An 18,268-nucleotide genomic window follows, 5' to 3' on the forward strand; every position below is an offset into this window, starting at 1 on the left:
AATTTGAGGCAAAGATTGGCTGTAACAATAGGCTGAAGGGGAACTGAAGCTTATTCCACATCAATGGCACCGACTGGGAGGCATCACTGTCACATGGTTAGCTGGAGATGTCAGACCCCTGATCACACCAGCACAGGGTCACAAATCCTGCCACAGGAGTTGGGAAATTAATACATATTTCATGGTATTGCAGGGAATAAAAGCGGGTATCAGTGTGGTTACTGGGATTGTCAGGAAAATACACGTCCTTTTTGTGCCCTGTGAGTCCAGTGTCTGATTGACGCAGGTCTTCCCCCTTCTGGATCGGCAACTCTCACTGTTGTTAGAGGGAGAAGAGGGGAGCAGCAGTGATAGGGGACACAATCTTTCGGGAAACAGACATGAGGGGAACATCTGAATGCTATGTTGCCTCCCAGGTGCCAGGGTCAGGGACGTCTCAGATCGTGTCTGCAGCATTTAGAGAGGGAGGGAAAACAGCCAGATAACTTGTTGCATTTTGGGACCAATTACATAGGAAGTAAAAACAAAGAGGTCCTGAAAAGAATTTGGAGAGCTTGGTAGAAAGCTCAGAAGCAGTACCCCCAGGGTTGTAATTTCTGGATTGCTGCCTGTGCCACGTGCTGGTGAGGGTAGAAACAGGATAATTTGACAGATAAACATGGCTAAGAAGATGGTGCTGGGAACAGGGATTCAGGTTCTTGGATCATCGGGATCTCATCTGGTGGAGGAATGACCTGCTCAAAAGGGATGGGTCACACCTCGACCCGAGGGAGAACAATATTCTCGGTGAGAGATGTTTCATAGACCTGTTGGGTAGGATTTAAACTAATTTGGTGGGGGGTTGGAAGTGGAGTGAAGGGATAGGACTGATGGTAAAAATGCAAAGATAGCGTGCAGTCAGACTGTCAGATAGGGCGGACAGATGAGAGGAGAAAATTGCAGCCAGCAGAGTGAGTATCAGTGCATTAGGGATGCAGAATTAAAAAGGGTAGCAGATACAGTACACAAAGTGTTATATCTCAATGCATGGAGTATGAGAAATAAGGTGGATGATCTTGTTGCACTATTACCGATTGTCAGGTATGATGTTGTGGCCATCACGGAATCGTGGCTGAAGGATGGTTGTAGTTGGGAGCTGAATGTCCAAGGTTACACAATGTATCGGAGGAAGGAAGGAAGGTTGATGGGGTGGTGTGGCTCTGCTTGTAAATCAGCAGCTCGATGTGACATAGGATTGGAAGATGTTGAATCTTGTGGGTTGAGGTAAGGAACTGCAAAAGTAAAAATGACACGGACAGCAGTCATATACAGGCCTCCCAACAGTCAGTGAGTTGAGGCCCAAAGATTACAGCTGGAAATAGAAAAGGCTGATGAAAAGGACAATGTTACGATAATCTTGGGAGATTTCAACATGCAGGTCAATTGGGAAAATCAGGTTGGTAAAGGATCTCAAGAGAGTGAGTTTGTTGAATGCAATGTGATGGCTTTCTAGAGCAGTTTGTCGTTGAGCCTACTCGGGGAACAGCTCTACTGGATTGGGTGTTATGTATTGAACCAGAGGTGAGTAGTTAAAAGAACCCTTAGGAAGCAGTGCTCACAACATGAATGAGTTCAACTTGAAATTTGATAAGGAGAAAGTAAAGTCTGACATTGTAGTATTTCAGAGAAGAGAAAGAAATTACAGTGGTCTGAGAGAGGAGTTGGCCAAAGCAAATTGGAAGGAGATGCTGGCAGGGATGAGAGCAGAGCAGAAATGGTGTCAGGTTCTGGGAAAATGGGGAAGGTGAAGGATAGATGTATTCCATAAATAAATAAATACTCAAATGGCAAAATAGTAAAACCGTGGCTGACAAGGGAAGACAAGTTATTGTAAAGGCAAAAGAGAGGGCATACAACTAAGCAAAACATTAGTAGGAAGACAGAGGATTGGGAAGCTTTTAAATATCTACAGAGAGGAACTAAAATAATTATTGGGAGGGGAAAAATAAACAAGAAATTGATTTGAATTGAATTGACTTTATTACTTACGTCCTTCATATACATGAGGATTAAATATCTTTACGTTATGTCTCCATCTAAATGTGCAATGTGCTATCTATAGTAATTTATGATGAATAGTATGTACAACAGGCTGGTTAATATAACATAGAAATACAGTTGTGTCCACACGAGTTAATCAGTCTGATGGCATGGTTGAAGAAGCTGTCCCGGAGCCTATTGCTCCTGGCTTTTATGCTGCGGTACCGTATCCCGGATGGTAGCAACTGGTACAGGTTGTGGTTGGGGTGACTCTGCTCTCCAAAGATCCTTCGGGCCATTTTTATACACCTGTCTTTGTAAAACAAGTTAGCAAACAATATCAAATTGCTTTTCAAGTTTTGTAAAAAAAAATCAAACAGAGATGAGTGTGAACATAGGACCGCCAGAAAATGAGGCCGGATATATAATAACACAGGATAAAGAGATGGCAGATAAACTAAATATTCAATAATGGAATATCCTGCCTGATAAAATTGTTGGGATTGTTTCAGTAGATTACAAGCAGGATCGATAAAGGGGATGCAGTGGATGTTGTATATTTGGAATCTCAGAAGGCCTTTGACAAGGTGCCACATATGAAGGTGGTAATCAGGTTAAGAGGCCATGGTATTACAGAAAAGTTACAGGCATGGTTAGAACATTGGCTGATTGGTAGGGAACAGAAAATGAGAGTAAAGGGATCCTTTTCTGGTTGGCTGCCAGTGACTCGTGTTCCACAGGGGTCAGTGTTAGGACACCATCATTTTAAGCTGTATATCAAGATTTAGCAGATGGAATAGACGATAAGATATAGGAGCAGAAGTAGGCCATTTGGCCCATCGAGTCTGCTCCACCATTCATTCATGGGCAGATCCAATTCTTCCAGTTGTCCCCACTCCCCTGCTTTCACCCCATACCCTTTGATGTCCTGGCTAATCAAGAACCTATATATCTCTGACTTAAATATGACTTGGCCTCAACAGCCACTTGTGATAACAAATTCCACAGATTTTCCACCCGCTGACTAAAGTAATTTCTCCGCATCTCAGTTCTAAAAGGAAGTCCTTCAATCATGAAGTCATACCCTCTTGTCCTGGAGTAGATGGCTTTGTTTCCAAGTTTGCAGATGATACGAAGGTTGGTGGAGGGGCTGGTAGTGTTGAGGAAACAGTTAGGCTGGACAAGGACTTGAATGGGGAGAATGGGAAAGAAAGTGGCAAATGATATACAATGTTGGAAAATACATGGTCATGCGCTTTGGTCGTAGAAATAATGTGCAGATTTTTTTTTTCAAATGGGGAGAAAACCAAAAAGCTGAGATGAAAATGGACTTAGCAGTCATTCTACAGAACACCCTAAAGGTTAACTTGCAGGTAGAGTCAGTGGTGAGGAAGGCAAATCCAATGTTAGCATCCAATCCAAGAGCAGGGATGTGATGCTGAGGCTTTATAAGGCACTGGTGAAGCCTCACCTTGAGTATTGTGAACAATTTTGGGCTCCTCATCTAAGAAAAGATGTGCTGGCATTGGATAGGATTCATTTCATAAGGATGATTCCAGGAATGAAAGGGTTATCATACGAGGAACATTTGATAGCTCTGTGTCTGTACTCACTGGAATTTAGAAAGATGAGGGGGGATCTCATTGAAACCTTTCGAATGTTGAAAGTTCTAGACAGAGTAGATGTGGAAAGGATCTTTCCCATGGCGGTGGAGTTTAGGACAAGAGGGCACAGCCTCAAGATAGAGGGGCGTCTATTTAAAACATGCGGAGAAATTTGAGCCAGCGGCTGGTGAATTTGTGGAACGTGTTGGATGTATTTCAGGCAGAGCTTGATAGATTCCAGATTTAACAGCATCAAAGGTTTTGGGCTCCTCATCTAAGAAAAGATGTGCTGGCATTGCAACGGATTCATTTCATAAAGATGATTCCAGGAATGAAAGGGTTATCATACAAGGAACGTTTGAAAGCTCTGTGTCTGTACTCACAGATGCGGAGAAACTTGAGCCAGCAGCTGGTGAATTTGTGGAACTTGTTGTGTGTATTTAAGGCAGAGCTTGATAGGTTCTAGATTGGACACAGCATCAAAGGTTACGGGGAGAAGGCCAGGGAGTGGGGCTGAGGAGGGAAAAAAAGGGATCAGCCATGATTGAATGGCGGAGCAGACTCGATAGGCAAATGGCCTAATTCTGCTCCTGTGTCTTATGGTGATCAGACCACTACATTGAAGCTTTGTGAGAATGAGCTCGGACACACCAACAAGCATTGACGTGGGTCAAGATTTCATCTCGGGAGAAGCACACACAGCATAACCGGCCTGGCAAAGCTCCCTCACACACATACACAGGAAGGATTGGCAGATTGTAGTCACAGCCTCAGCAATGTACGTTGTTAATTCCCTCAGTAACCTGGTAACCAATCTCTTCAGAGACAGTCATTTATTCATTTAAACAACTCAATCACGTGTGACACATTGTTAACACACACCAGACATGTGATGACACACTGTAACATACAAATTCTTCAATGTGCACACTCTCCTTCAATGTGTATACACACCACACGGATATTTATCACAATCAACACACACACACACACACACACACACAGATATTTATCACAAACAACACACACACACACACACACACACACATACACACACACACACACACACACACACACACACACACACACACACACACACACACACACACACACACACACACACACACACACACACACACACACACGGATATACTATCAGAGTGTGACACACGGCCACAGAAGTAGGAACAAATTCCCATTTAGGATTGAAATCTGCCGTCCTTACCCAGTCTGTCTGTTCTGTGGCACTGAGCTGCCCTCTGACGTGACGTCACATCAACACTTCACAGACAGACTCCGGGGTGAGATTCCTCGGGAGGATGATCTGGGAGGGTTTGACGGATCTTGAACCCACGGCCCACTTCATCAATCTGCAAGACTAAGATGTCTTCTTGAGCATGGCCCATTTGTGTGTGTTTGCCACCTCCCATCCCTCTAACCATTTCCCATCTGTGTACCTGCCCAAATTTATTTTAAAATATTTTATTTTTACCTGTTTCCACAGCATCTGAGGGCAAATTCCATTTACCAACCTCCCTCTCTGTGAGAATGTTACCCGATAGACCACTCATAAAAATTTCCCGTCTCACTTTCAATCTGAGGCCTCTGGTTCTGTACTCCCATTTCTTGTAAAAAGAAATGTTATTTAAGCTCCTTATGAATTATTTACCTTGATAAGGGGTCATACCTGAACATCCGACACTACAGCTGAATAGCCCAAGCTTATCCACTCTCTGCTTTTAACCCACGCCCCCAGTCCAGATAACATCCTCCTGAAGCCTCCTGTCCAGTGTAATGACATCCTCCCCATATTCGGGAACCGGAAATGCAGACAATGCTCCAAGTGTGGTCTATCATCGACATCAAAGGCCTTGCTGAATTTCATGTGGACAGTGTGGAATAGGCCGATGAATACAGGACTGAAGGTGTTTTTTTAGATTGGGACAAGAAGGGCGGCGTGGGAGCTAAATTCTGAAGGAAGGCAGTTTAAAAAAAAACTTTGCGAACAAGAACGGCGAGACTGCGCAGGACAGCGCAGAGAGTTTAAAAAGATGACCACCCTATACAGCGGGCAGCGGAGTGGGTGGCAGCAGAGTGTAGGGCTTTGGCTCAACGGGCTTAGGCGGTAACGGGAAGAGACGAGAGCGAGGCACCGACTCTTTTTTTCCCCTTGGCAAATCGGCCCGGACGGACGGGGGAACAGCAGGGAACATTAGCTAACGGTTTAAAAAGTTCGTGTGTTTGGTGAAGAAAGTGGGTGAGTAGTTTCTTTGTTTCATTCCTGTAGAATTAGGTAGCATGTCTGCAGGGTTAGTGCTTTGTTCAGGGTGTCAGATGTGGGAATCCTGGGAGACCTCCAGCCTCCCTGATAGCCACATCTGCACCAGGTGAACCGAGATTCAGCTCCTCGGAGACCGTGTTAGGGATCTGGAGCTGCAGCTTGATGACCTACTGCTTATTAGAGAAAATGAAGAGGTGATAGACAGGAGCTACAGGGAGGTAGTCATCCCTAGGCTACAGGGGTCAGAAAACTGGGTGAATCTCAGGAGAGGGAAGGGTAGTGCCAGGAAATGCCCGGATAGTTGAGAGCACCCCTGTGGCTGCCCCCCTCAGCAACAAGTATATCGTTTTGGATGCTGTTGAGGGAGATGACCTGACAGGGGACGGCCACGGTGACCGGATCTCTGGCACTGAGCCTGGCGCTGTTGTGCAGGAGGGAAGGAGGGAGAAGAGGAATGCGGTAGTCATAGGGGATTCCATAGTCAGGGGAACAGACAGGAGATTCTGTGAGCCTGGTAGAGATACCCGCATGGTGTGCTGCCTCCCGGGTGCCAGGGTACGGGATGTCTCGGATCGGGTCCAGAATATTCTGAAGGGAGAGGGCGAGCAGCCAGCTGTCTTGGTACATGCTGGGTACCAATGACATAGAGAGGAAAGGGAGGAGCTCCTGAAGAGAGATTTCCGGGAGTTAGGAATGAAGCTGAGAAGCAGGACCTCCACGGTAGTAATCTCAGGATTGCTACCTGTGCCACGTGCTAGCGAGGGCAAGAATAGTAGGATCAGGCTGATGAATGCGTGGCTGAGAGACTGGTGCAGGGGGCAGGGCTTCAGATTCTTGGATCATTGGGATCTCTTCGGGAGAAGTATTACCTGTTCAAAAAGGACGGGTTTCACCTGAACCATAGCGGGAATGTTTAATAGAGCTGTTAGGGAGGGTTTAAACTAATTTGGCAGGGGGATGGGAAACCGGAATGATAGAGTAGAGGAGGGTAAAACAGAAATAAATCTAAGATACTGAGCAGTAAAGATGTCAGGAAAGACAGGCAGGTGATGGGGCAAATTTGCAGCCACTGGGATGAGTTGCAGTGCAATCAAATCAAAAAGTATCAAATACTGGAATTAAGGTGTTATACTTAAATACACACAGCATAAGGAATAAGGTGGATGATCTTGTCGTACAGCTACAGATTGGCAGGTATAATTTTGTGGCCATCACTGAGACGTGGCTAAAGGATGCATGTCTCTGAGAGCTGAACGTCCAAGGATACACGGTGTATTGGAAGGATAGGCAGGTAGGCAGAGGGGATGGCGTGGCTTTATTGGTAAGAAATGATATTAAATCATTAGAAAGAGGTGAGATAGGATCGGAAGAATCTTTATGGGTTGAGCTAAGAAATTGCAGGGGTAAAAGGACCCTGATGGCAGTTATCTACAGGCCTCCTAACAGCTGCAGTGAGGTGGACTACAAATTACAACAGGAAATAGAAAAGGTTTGCCAGAAGGGCAGTGTTATGATAATTGTGGGGGATTTTAACATGCGAGTGGATTGGGAAAATCAGGTCGACACTGGATCTCAAGAGAGAGAATCTGTAGAATGTCTACGAGATGGCTTTTCAGAACAGCTTGTTGTTGAGCCCACTAGGGGATCAGAGGTACTGGATTGGATATTGTGTAATGACCCAGAGGTGATTAGAGAGATTGAGGTGAAGGAACCGTTAGGAGACAGTGATCGTAACATGATTGAGTTCACTGTGAAATTTGAGAAGGAGAAGCCGAAATCCGATGTGTCGGTATTTCAGTGGAGTAAAGGAAATTACAGTGGCACGAGAGAGGAACTGGCCAAATTTGCCTGGAAAGGGACACTAGCGGGAGGACAGCAGAGCAGCAGTGGCTGGAGTTTATGCGAGAAGTGAAGAAGTTGCAAGACAGATATATTCCAAAGAAGAAGAAATTTTCAAAAGGAAAAAGGATGCGACCGTGGTTGACAAGAGAAGTCAAAGCCAAAGTAAAAGCAAAGGAGAGGGCATTCAAGGAAGCAAAAATTAGAGGGAAGACAGAGGATTGAGAAGTTTTAAAAAGCTTACAAAAAGAAACTAAGAAGGTCATTAAGAGGGAAAAGATGAACTATAACAGGAAGCTAGCAAATAATATCAAAGAAGATAAAGCTTTTTCAAGTATATAAAGAAAAAATAAAAGGGTGAGAGTGGTTATAGGACAGATAGAAAATGATGCTGGAGAAATTGTAATGGGAGATAAGGAGATTGCTGAGGAACTGAACGAGTATTTGCATCAGTCCTCACTGAGGAAGATATCAGCAGTATACCGGACACTCAAGGGTGTCAGGGAAGAGAAGTGTGCGCAGTCACAATTACGACAGAGAAAGTACTCAGGAAGCTGAATAGTCTAAGGGTAGATAAATCTCCAGGAACAGATGGAATGCACCCTCGTGTTTTGAAAGAGGTAGCTGCGGAGATCACAGAGGCAGTAGCAATGATCGTTCAAAAGTCAATAGACTCTGGCATGGTTCCGGAGGAGTGGAAGATAGCAAATGCCACTCTGGTATTTAAGAAAGGGGCAAGGAAGCAGAAAGTAAATTATAGACCTGTTAGCTTGACATCGGTGGTTGGGAAGTTTCTGTAGTCAATTGTCAAGGATGAGGTTACGGAGTACCTGGAGGCATACGACAAGATAGGCCAAACTCAGCATGGTTTCCTTAAAGGAAAATCCTGCCTGACAAACCCATTGTAATTTTTTGAGGAGATTACAAGTAGGCTAGACAAGGGAGATGCAGTGGATGTTGTGTATTTGGATTCTCAGAAGGCCTTTGACAAGGTGCCGCACATGAGGCCGCTAAACAAGATAAGAGCACATGGAATTATGGGAAAGTTACATATGTGGATAGAGCGTTGGCCGATTGGCAGGAAACAGAGAGTGGGAATAAAGGGATCCCATTCTGGTTGGCTCCCAGTTACCAGTGGTGCTCCACAGGGGTCCGTGTTGGGGCCGCTTCTTTTTACGTTGTATATCAACGATATGGATTATAGAATAGATAGCTTTCTGGCTAAGTTTGCTGATGATACAAAGATAGGTGGAGGGGCTGGTAGTGCTGAGGAAACAGAGAGTCTGCAGAGAGACTTGGATAGATTGGAAGAATGGCCAAAGAAGTGGCAAATGAAATACAATGTTGAAAAGTGTATGGTCATGAACTTTGGTAGAATAAATAAATGGGCAGACTATCATGTAAATAGAGAGAGAATTCAAAGGTCTGAAATGCAATGGGACTTGGGAGTGCCCGTGCAGGATACCCTTAAGGTTAACCTCCAGGTTGAGTCGGTGGTGAAGAAGGCGAATGCAATGTTGGCATTCATTTCTAGAGGAACAGAATTTAGGAGCAGGGATGTGATGTTGAGGCTGTATAAGGAACTGGTAAGACCCCACTTGGAACACTGTGTGCAGTTTTGGGCTCCTTATTTAAGAAAGGATGTTCTGACAGTGGAGAGGGTTCAGAGAAGATTGACTAGAATGATTCCGGGAATGAGAGGGTTAACATGTGAGGAACATTTGATCGCTCTTGGACTGTTCTCTGTGGAGTTTAGAAGAATGAAGCGGAGCTCACAGAAACATTTCGAATGTTAAAAGGCATGGACAGAGTGGATGTGGCAAAGTTGTTTCCCATGGTGGGGGAGTCTAGTACGAGAGAGCATGACTTAAGGATTGAAGGGCGACCATTCAGAACGGAGATGTGAAGAAATTTTTTTAGCCAGAGGGTGGGGAATCTGTGAATTTCTTGCAGCAGGGGAGGCCAGGTCATTGGGTGCATTTAAGACAGAGATTGATAGGTATGTGAGTAGCCAGGGCTTCAAAGGTCATGGTGAGAAGGTGGGGGAGTGGGAATAAATGGGAGAATGGATCAGATCATGATGAAATGGCGGAGCAGATTCGAAGGGCCGAACGGACGGCTTCTGCTGCTTTGTCTTATGGTCTTATTTAAATGCACCAGTATCCGGAATAAGGATCTTGTAGCACAGGTAGAGTTTGGCAGGTAGAAACTTAGGCAGGTATGACTTTGGTCGAAGGAATAAAGACATAGACAATTCTGTAAACAGGGCGAAATTCAATAATCAGAGGTGCAAAGGGACATGGGTTGTCCTTGTGCAGGATTCCCTGAAGGTTAACTTGCAGTTCGTGTCAGTGGTAAGATTGGCAAACTCAATGTTTGCTTTCATTTCGGGAGGATTAGAGTACAAGAGCAAGGATGTAATTCTGAGCTTTTATAAGGCATCGGTCAGACCACATGGAGTATTGTGAGCAGTTTTGGTCCCTTCTGTCGGAAAACATTGGCTGGCATTGGAGGGGACCAGAAGATTCACAAGAATAATTCCGGGAATGAAGAGTTAACATATGAGGAGTGTTTGATGGTTAATGGCCTGTACTCACGGGAGTTTAGAAGAATGGCTGATTTATTATCCCTCTCAACCCTATTCATCCGCCTCCTCCCCATAACTTTTGAGATCCAACTGATCAAGAAGTTTACTTATTATCTACTGCTTTAAAAATCAAGCAGGAGAAAATCTGCAGATGCTGGTATTCCAAGCTGCACAGGTCCTGATGAAGGGTCTCGCCAGATCTCTCTGACACCTGTCTGGAGAGAGTTGATGTTGGGAGGATGTGGGTGGGTCGAGAACGGTAAGCACAGCCTCCGACTACAGGGATGTCCATTCAGGACAGAGATGAGGAGGAATTCCTTTATCCACAGGATAGTGAATCTGCCACAGGCAGCTGTGGAGGCCAAATAATTGAGTATATTTTCAAATCCAAATTGAATAAACATCAGAAAAAAAATCATAAAAATTGCATTTGTAGTAGCCAAAAAGGCTATTGCAGTTACTTGGAAATCGGGTTCATACTTAAGTATAGATGGTCGGAAGAATGACATTTTTTAAGAGATAAATATCAAATACTTCTGAAAATTTGGCACCGTTATTTACAAAAAATAGTATTAAATATATAAGTGCTCCGAAGATAAAATTACTGGTTATCTGGGGAAGGAAATAAATATACATATTAAAGCTATTATGAACTCCATGGAGCATGTGGGGATCTTCCTATACCCAGGCATTCTTTCTTTCTTTATTTCTTTTTTCTTTTTTTTCTATCGGGATGTTGGGGGGAGGGGGAAGGGTTTTATTTTCTTTCTGTAACCTATTTGAAAATTCAATTTAAAAAAAATTGTTGGGGGAACAGCAGGCCGGGAAGTTTCTATAGGAAAGAGTAAACAGTCCACGGTTCAGACTGAAACACTTCATCAGGACCTGTGTTGCTTAAGGGTTCCTGCAAATTCATCCCCTGTCCTAATGAGGGGCTGCGGGGGATGGGGTTGTGGGAAAGGGGACAACGTCATCCTCATCTGCCATCTTTGCCCCCTCCACTTCTCATTACGTCTACACACACAGTTCACCCACAGGCTTTCCACCACTCCCCCTCCTGGTTCAATCTGCCATTCATCTCTCCCTTACTGGTTCCCATTATCACCTCCTTTACTGTCTCAAACCATCACACTGCCCCACTTCACACTCACAAATGAATGTGAACATTGAATGAAGGGCCTGTTCCTGTGCTGTACTGCTCTATGTTCCCTGTTCCCAGTTTCGAAGAATGAGAGGAGATCTCATGCAAACACAAAATTCTTGGGGAGACATTAGTTGTCCAGTTGTCGGGACAAAGGTTCGTGTCGGCCACCCGACCACGCCTGAGCCTCCCGTCCGATCCCCGGGGCCGCGCCGCCCGATTCTCCCCCCAGTCCCCGGGGCCGCGCTGCCCGAGTCTCCCCACGATCCCCGGCGCCCCCGCCGCCCGATTCTCCCCCCGTTCCCCGGGGCCGCGCCGCCCGAATCTCCCCCCAGTCCCCGGGGCCGCGCTGCCCGAGTCTCCCCCCGATCCCCGGCGCCCCGCCGCCCGAGTCTCCCCACGATCCCCGGCGCCCCGCCGCCCGAGTCTCCCAACGATCCCCGGGGCCGCGCTGCCCGAGTCTCCCCCCATCCCAGGTGCCGCGCTGCCCGAGTCTCCACCCATCCCAGGGGCCGCGCTGCCCGAGTCTCCCCCCCCTCCCCAATACCCGGGGCCGCGCTGCCCGAGTCTCACCCCGATCACGGGGGCCGCGCTGTCCGAGTCTCCCCCCACCCCGATCCCCCGGGGCCGCGCTGCCCGAGTCTCCCCCCGCCCCCCGATCCCAGGGGCCGGGCAGTTCGAGTTTCCCCTCGATCCCCGGGGCCGCGCTGTCCTTGTCTCCCCCGATCCCCGTGGCCGCGCCGGCCGAGTCTCCCCCCAATCCCCGGGACAGCGCTGCCCGTCTCCCCCCGATCCACGTGGCCGCGCCGCCCGTCTCCCCCCGATCCCCGGGTCCGCGCTGCCCTAGTCTCCCCCCGATCCCCGGGACCGCGCTGCCCGAGTCTCCCCCGATCCCCGGGGCCGCGTCGCCCGAGTCTCCCCCCGATCCCCGGGGCCGGGCTCCCCGAGTCTCCCCCCGATCCCCGGCGCCGCGCTGCCCGAGTCTCCCCCCCCCCCCCGATACCCGGGGCCGCGCTGCCGAGTCTCCCCCCCGAACCCCGGGGCCCAGCTCCCCGAGTTTCCCCCCGATCCCCGGGGCCGCGCTGCCCGAGTCTCCCCCCGATCCCCGGGGCCGCGCCGCCCGAGTCTCCCCCGGATCCCCGGGGGCCGCGCGGTCCGAGTCTCCCCACGATCCCCGGGCCGCGCTGCCCAAGTCTCCCCCCGATCCCCGGGGCCGCGCTGCCCGAGTCTCCCCCCGATCCCCCGGGCCGCGTCGCCCGTCTCCCCCCCCCCCATCCGCGGGGCCGCGCTGCCCGTCTCCCCCGATCCCCGGGGCCGCGCTGCCCGTCTCCCGCCGATCCCCGGGGCCGCGCTGCCCGAGTCTCCCCGCGATCCCCGGGGCCGCGTCGCCCGAGTCTCCCCCCGATCCCCGGGGCGGGGCTCCCCGAGTCTCCCCCCGATCCCCGGCGCCGCGCTGCCCGAGTCTCCCCCCCCCCCCGATACCCGGGGCCGCGCTGCCGAGTCTCCCCCCGAACCCCGGGGCCCAGCTCCCCGAGTTTCCCCCCGATCCCCGGGGCCGCGCTGCCCGAGTCTCCCCCCGATCCCCGGGGCCGCGCCGCCCGAGTCTCCCCCGGATCCCCGGGGCCGCGCGGTCCGAGTCTCCCCACGATCCCCGGGGCCGCGCTGCCCGAGTCTCCCCCCGATCCCCGGGGCCGCGCTGCCCGAGTCTCCCCCCGATCCCCCGGGCCGCGTCGCCCGTCTCCCCCCCCCATCCGCGGGGCCGCGCTGCCCGTCTCCCCCGATCCCCGGGGCCGCGCTGCCCGTCTCCCCCCGATCCCCGGGGCCGCGCTGCCCGAGTCTCCCCGCGATCCCAGGGGCCGCGCCGCCCGAGTCTCCCCCCCGATCCCCGGGGCCGCGCCGCCCGAGTCTCCCCCGGATCCCAGGGGCCGCGCGGTCCGAGTCTCCCCACGATCCCCGGGCCGCGCTGCCCAAGTCTCCCCCCGATCCCCGGGGCCGCGCTGCCCGAGTCTCCCCCCGATCCCCCGGGCCGCGTCGCCCGTCTCCCCCCCCATCCGCGGGGCCGCGCTGCCCGTCTCCCCCGATCCCCGGGGCCGCGCTGCCCGTCTCCCCCCGATCCCCGGGGCCGCGCTGCCCGAGTCTTTACCCGATCCCCGGGGCCGCGCTGCCCGAGTCTCCCCCCGATCCCCGGGCCGCGCTGCCCGAGTCTCCCCCCGATCCCCCGGGCCGCGTCGCCCGTCTCCCCCCCCCATCCGCGGGGCCGCGCTGCCCGTCTCCCCCGATCCCCGGGGCCGCGCTGCCCGTCTCCCCCCGATCCCCGGGGCCGCGCTGCCCGAGTCTCCCCGCGATCCCCGGGGCCGCGCTGCCCGAGTCTCCCCCCGATCCCCGGGGCCGCGCCGCCCGAGTCTCCCCCGGATCCCCGGGGCCGCGCGGTCCGAGTCTCCCCACGATCCCCGGGCCGCGCTGCCCAAGTCTCCCCCCCGATCCCCGGGGCCGCGCTGCCCGAGTCTCCCCCCGATCCCCCGGGCCGCGTCGCCCGTCTCCCCCCCCCATCCGCGGGGCCGCGCTGCCCGTCTCCCCCGATCCCCGGGGCCGCGCTGCCCGAGTCTCCCCGCGATCCCCGGGGCCGCGTCGCCCGAGTCTCCCCCCGATCCCCGGGGCCGGGCTCCCCGAGTCTCCCCCCGATCCCCGGCGCCGCGCTGCCCGAGTCTCCCCCCCCCCCCCCGATACCCGGGGCCGCGCTGCCGAGTCTCCCCCCGAACCCCGGGGCCCAGCTCCCCGAGTTTCCCCCCGATCCCCGGGGCCGCGCTGCCCGAGTCTCCCCCCGATCCCCGGGGCCGCGCCGCCCGAGTCTCCCCCGGATCCCCGGGGCCGCGCGGTCCGAGTCTCCCCACGATCCCCGGGGCCGCGCTGCCCGAGTCTCCCCCCGATCCCCGGGGCCGCGCTGCCCGAGTCTCCCCCCGATCCCCCGGGCCGCGTCGCCCGTCTCCCCCCCCCCATCCGCGGGGCCGCGCTGCCCGTCTCCCCCGATCCCCGGGGCCGCGCTGCCCGTCTCCCCCCGATCCCCGGGGCCGCGCTGCCCGAGTCTCCCCGCGATCCCCGGGGCCGCGCCGCCCGAGTCTCCCCCCGATCCCCGGGGCCGCGCTGCCCGAGTCTCCCCACGATACCCGTGTCCGCGCTGCCCGAGTCTCCCCCCGATCCCCGGGGCTGCGCTGCCCGAGTCTCCCCCCGATCCCCGGGGACTCACTAATTCTCTGCTTCTCCCACCCCGATCCCCGGGGACTCTCTAATTCTCTGCTTCTCCCCCCAGTCTCTGTCACACTGGATGTGGAAACGGCGAATCCGGATCTCGAGGTGTCTGAGGATCGTAAGAGTGTGAGACGGAGCCGGACCCGGAGGAATCTCCCTATCACCTGGAAGAGATTCACACACTGGCAATGTGTGCTGGGGTCGGAGGGATTCACATCGGGGAGACATTACTGGGAGGTGGAGGTGACGGGGAATCAGTTCTGGTGTCTGGGAGTCGCCGCAGAGTCTGTGGCGAGGATGAGATCGGTCAGACTGAGACCGGAGACCGGATTCTGGGTCATCGAGCGGTATTATAACGTGTTCCATCGGGATCGTGACATAATCCTTCGTCCCACCCCCCCCGAGTCCCTTCTCGCTGCTGGTCCCCATCCCCGGGAGGGTGGGAGTTTATCTCAGTTACGAGTCCGGGACAGTTTCATTTTACAACGCGGGAGACCAAGTCCCATCTCCACACCTTCACTGGGAATAAATTCAAGGGGAAACTTTATCCTTTCTTCGCGACCTGGGATGAAAACCAGTGGCTGAGAATCTGCTCCGGTTCCGCGCCGGGTCTGTAAACGGGTCGGGTCCCGGGACCGGCGTCAGGAGTAAAGTCCCTTTAAATATAAATGTGCGGAGAGTGCAGCTAAATACGTGGCTAAGGAGATGGTGCAGGAGGGAGGGCTTCATGTTTCTGGACAATTGGGCTTTGTTCCCGGAAAGGTGGGGCCTGTTCCGACGGGACGGTTTGCCCCTGAACTGGAGGGGGACTAACATCCTTGCTGGTAGATTTGCCAGTGCTGCTTGGGGGGGGGGGGGTGTTAAACTAGATTTTCAGAGGGAGGGGAACCAGAGTGTTAGAGCAGATAGTGAGGTGGAGGAGGATAAAGGTCATACGAGGACTGCATGTATAGACAGAAATCAAAGGTTTGTACATTAGGTTGTAAATTAATTTTCTGAGCTTTAGAAATTGTAAAAAATAAAGATTTCCAAAAAGATTTTGATGAAGAACATCACCAGAACATATGAGAAAAATTGGCTAATTCAGTTTTATACCTATCGCAATAATTGTCTATGTTAGAAGAAATTTTGGATACTCTCTCTTTTGCTAAACAGTAACAGTGAACAATTTTAAATTGAATTAAACACTTATTGGCATATATCAAAGAAGAATTGACCATCTTCATTAACAAAGGTCATATTAAGTTCTCTCTCCCAATGTTGTTTAATTTTTAGTGATTAAGGGGATCTGTATTTTTGCATTTATTTATTTTTATTTTCATTTATTTTGTGATGGTCGATTGATGACTTTTGAAGAGTTAATTAGCAAATATTCTCTCTCTCATACACACTTACTGCAATATATTCAGGTTAGATATTTTTTACAAAAATAATTATCTAAGTTTCCATATATACAAGAATCTGATTTGTTGGATACTATTTTGAATATGAATCCTTTAGTAAGAGGTTCCATTGGTAGAATTTATAATTTATTTTAATTACATTAATACAAAAAGATAACCTCTCACCTAAGGTTTATACATGATAGAAATATTCATTGTTTCAGACGTGATAGAGGGGGAGGGATGAAAGGGGGAGGAGTAGCATTACTAGTCAGGGAAAATATCACAGCTGTGCGTAGACAAGACAGACTGGAGGGCTTGTCTACAGAGGTCATATGGATGGAGCTGAGGAACGGGAAAGGTGTGACCACACTAGTAGGGGTGTATTATAGACCGCCCAATAGTCAGAGAGAATTGGAGGAGCGAATCTGTATAAAGATAGTAGACCGATGTAAGAAACAGGAAGTTGTAATAGTCGGGGATTTTAACTTTCCACATATTGACTGGGACTCCCAAACTGTAATAGGGATAGATGGTTTGGAGTTTGTGAAATGTTTTCAGGAAAGTTTTCTAAATCAATATATAGAGGTACCTACGAGAGAGGATGCAATACTTGATCTCCTATTAGGAAACCAGACAGTCAGGTGACAGAAGTGTGTGTAGGCGAACATTTTGGGTCCAGTGACCATAATGTCATCAGTTTCAAGTTAATTATGGATAAGGATAGGTCTGGTCCTCGAGTTGAGGTTCTAAATAGCAGAAGGGCTAATTTTGTGGAAATGAAAAAGGATCTAGGAAGAGTGGATTGGGATAAGTTTTTTTTTTCCTAACAAGGATGTGTTCAGTAAGTGGAAGGCCTCCAAATGTGACATTTTGAGGGTTCAGAGTTTGCATTTTCCTGCCAGGATTAAAGACAAAGTTAACAGGCATAGGGAACCTTGGTTTTCAACGGATATTGGCGATCTGCTTAAGAAAAAGAGCAGGTAGAGGCAACAAAGAGCAAATGAGTTACTTAAAGAGTATAGAAAACGTAAGAAAATACTAAAGAAGGAAATCAGGAAGAAAAAACAGCTGGCTTTGGCAGATAATGTGAAGGAAAACCTGAAGGGTTCCTACAAGTGTATTAAGAGTAAAAGGATAGTAAGGGACAAAATTGGTCCTCTAGAAGATCAGAGTGGTCGTCTATGTGTGGAGCCTCAGGAGATGGGGGAGATCTTAAACAGTTTTTTTGCATCGGTATTTACTCAGGAAACTGGCATAGTGTATATGGAAGGAAGGGAAACAAGCAGTAGTGTCATGGAACATTTGTAGATTAAAGAGGAGGAGGTGCATGCTGCCTTACAGCGCATAAAGGTAGATAAATCCCCAGGGCCTGACTTGAAATTTCTTCGGACCTTGAGAGAGTCTAGAGTAGAAATTGAAGGGGCCCTGACAGAAATATTTAAAATGTCCTCAGCCGCGGGTGCAGTGCCGGAGGATTGGAGGGTAGCTCTTGTTATTCCGTTGTTTAAAAAAGGCTCCAATAGTAAACCAGGTAATTACAGGCCAGTGAGCCTGACATCAGTAGCAGGTAAATTATTGTAAGATGTTCAGAGAGATCAGATTTACAAGTATTTGGACAGCCGAGGGCTGATTAAGGATAGTCAGTATGGCTTTGTGCATGGTAGATCGTGTTTAATGAATGTTGTAGAGTTTTCCGAGGAGGTTACCAGCAAAGTAGGTGAAGTAAAGGCTGTGGATGTTGTCCACATGAACTTTAATAAGGCCTTTGACAAGGTCCCACATGGGAAGTTAGTTCAGAAAGTTCAGACATGAGGTATCCATGAAGAGGTTGGAGAGATTGAAAGAGTGCAGAGATTTACTCGGATGTTGCCAGGTCTTCAGGTGTTGAGTTACAGGGAAAGATTGAACAGGTTAGGACTTTATTCCTTGAAGCGTAGAAGAATGAGGGGAGATTTGATAGAAGTTTACAAAATTATGGGGGATATAGACAGTAAATGTGAGTAGGCTCTTTCCATTTAGATTAGGAACGATAAATACGAGAGCACATGGTTTTAGGGTGAAAGGGGAAAGGTTTAGGGGGAACATGAGGAGGAACTTCTTCACTCAGAGAGTGGTGGGATTGTGGAACGAGCTGCCATCTGACATGGTAAATGCGGGCTCACTCTT

The 18,268-nt window shown here is 50.4% G+C and overlaps 1 protein-coding gene across 1 annotated transcript in view; it reads left to right on the plus strand.

Moving 5' to 3' along the window:
- Positions 1 to 18,268, plus strand: part of LOC140723359 (uncharacterized) — a 40,321-nt gene that overhangs the window by 11,448 nt on the left and 10,605 nt on the right. Inside the window, exon 6 of the mRNA XM_073037941.1 lies at positions 14,779 to 15,023. Within this exon, the coding sequence (XP_072894042.1) occupies positions 14,779 to 15,023 (245 nt within the window). The remainder of the gene's footprint in view (positions 1 to 14,778; positions 15,024 to 18,268) is intronic.

Source organism: Hemitrygon akajei, unplaced genomic scaffold, assembly GCF_048418815.1.
Source record: "Hemitrygon akajei unplaced genomic scaffold, sHemAka1.3 Scf000110, whole genome shotgun sequence".
NCBI lineage: Eukaryota > Metazoa > Chordata > Chondrichthyes > Myliobatiformes > Dasyatidae > Hemitrygon > Hemitrygon akajei.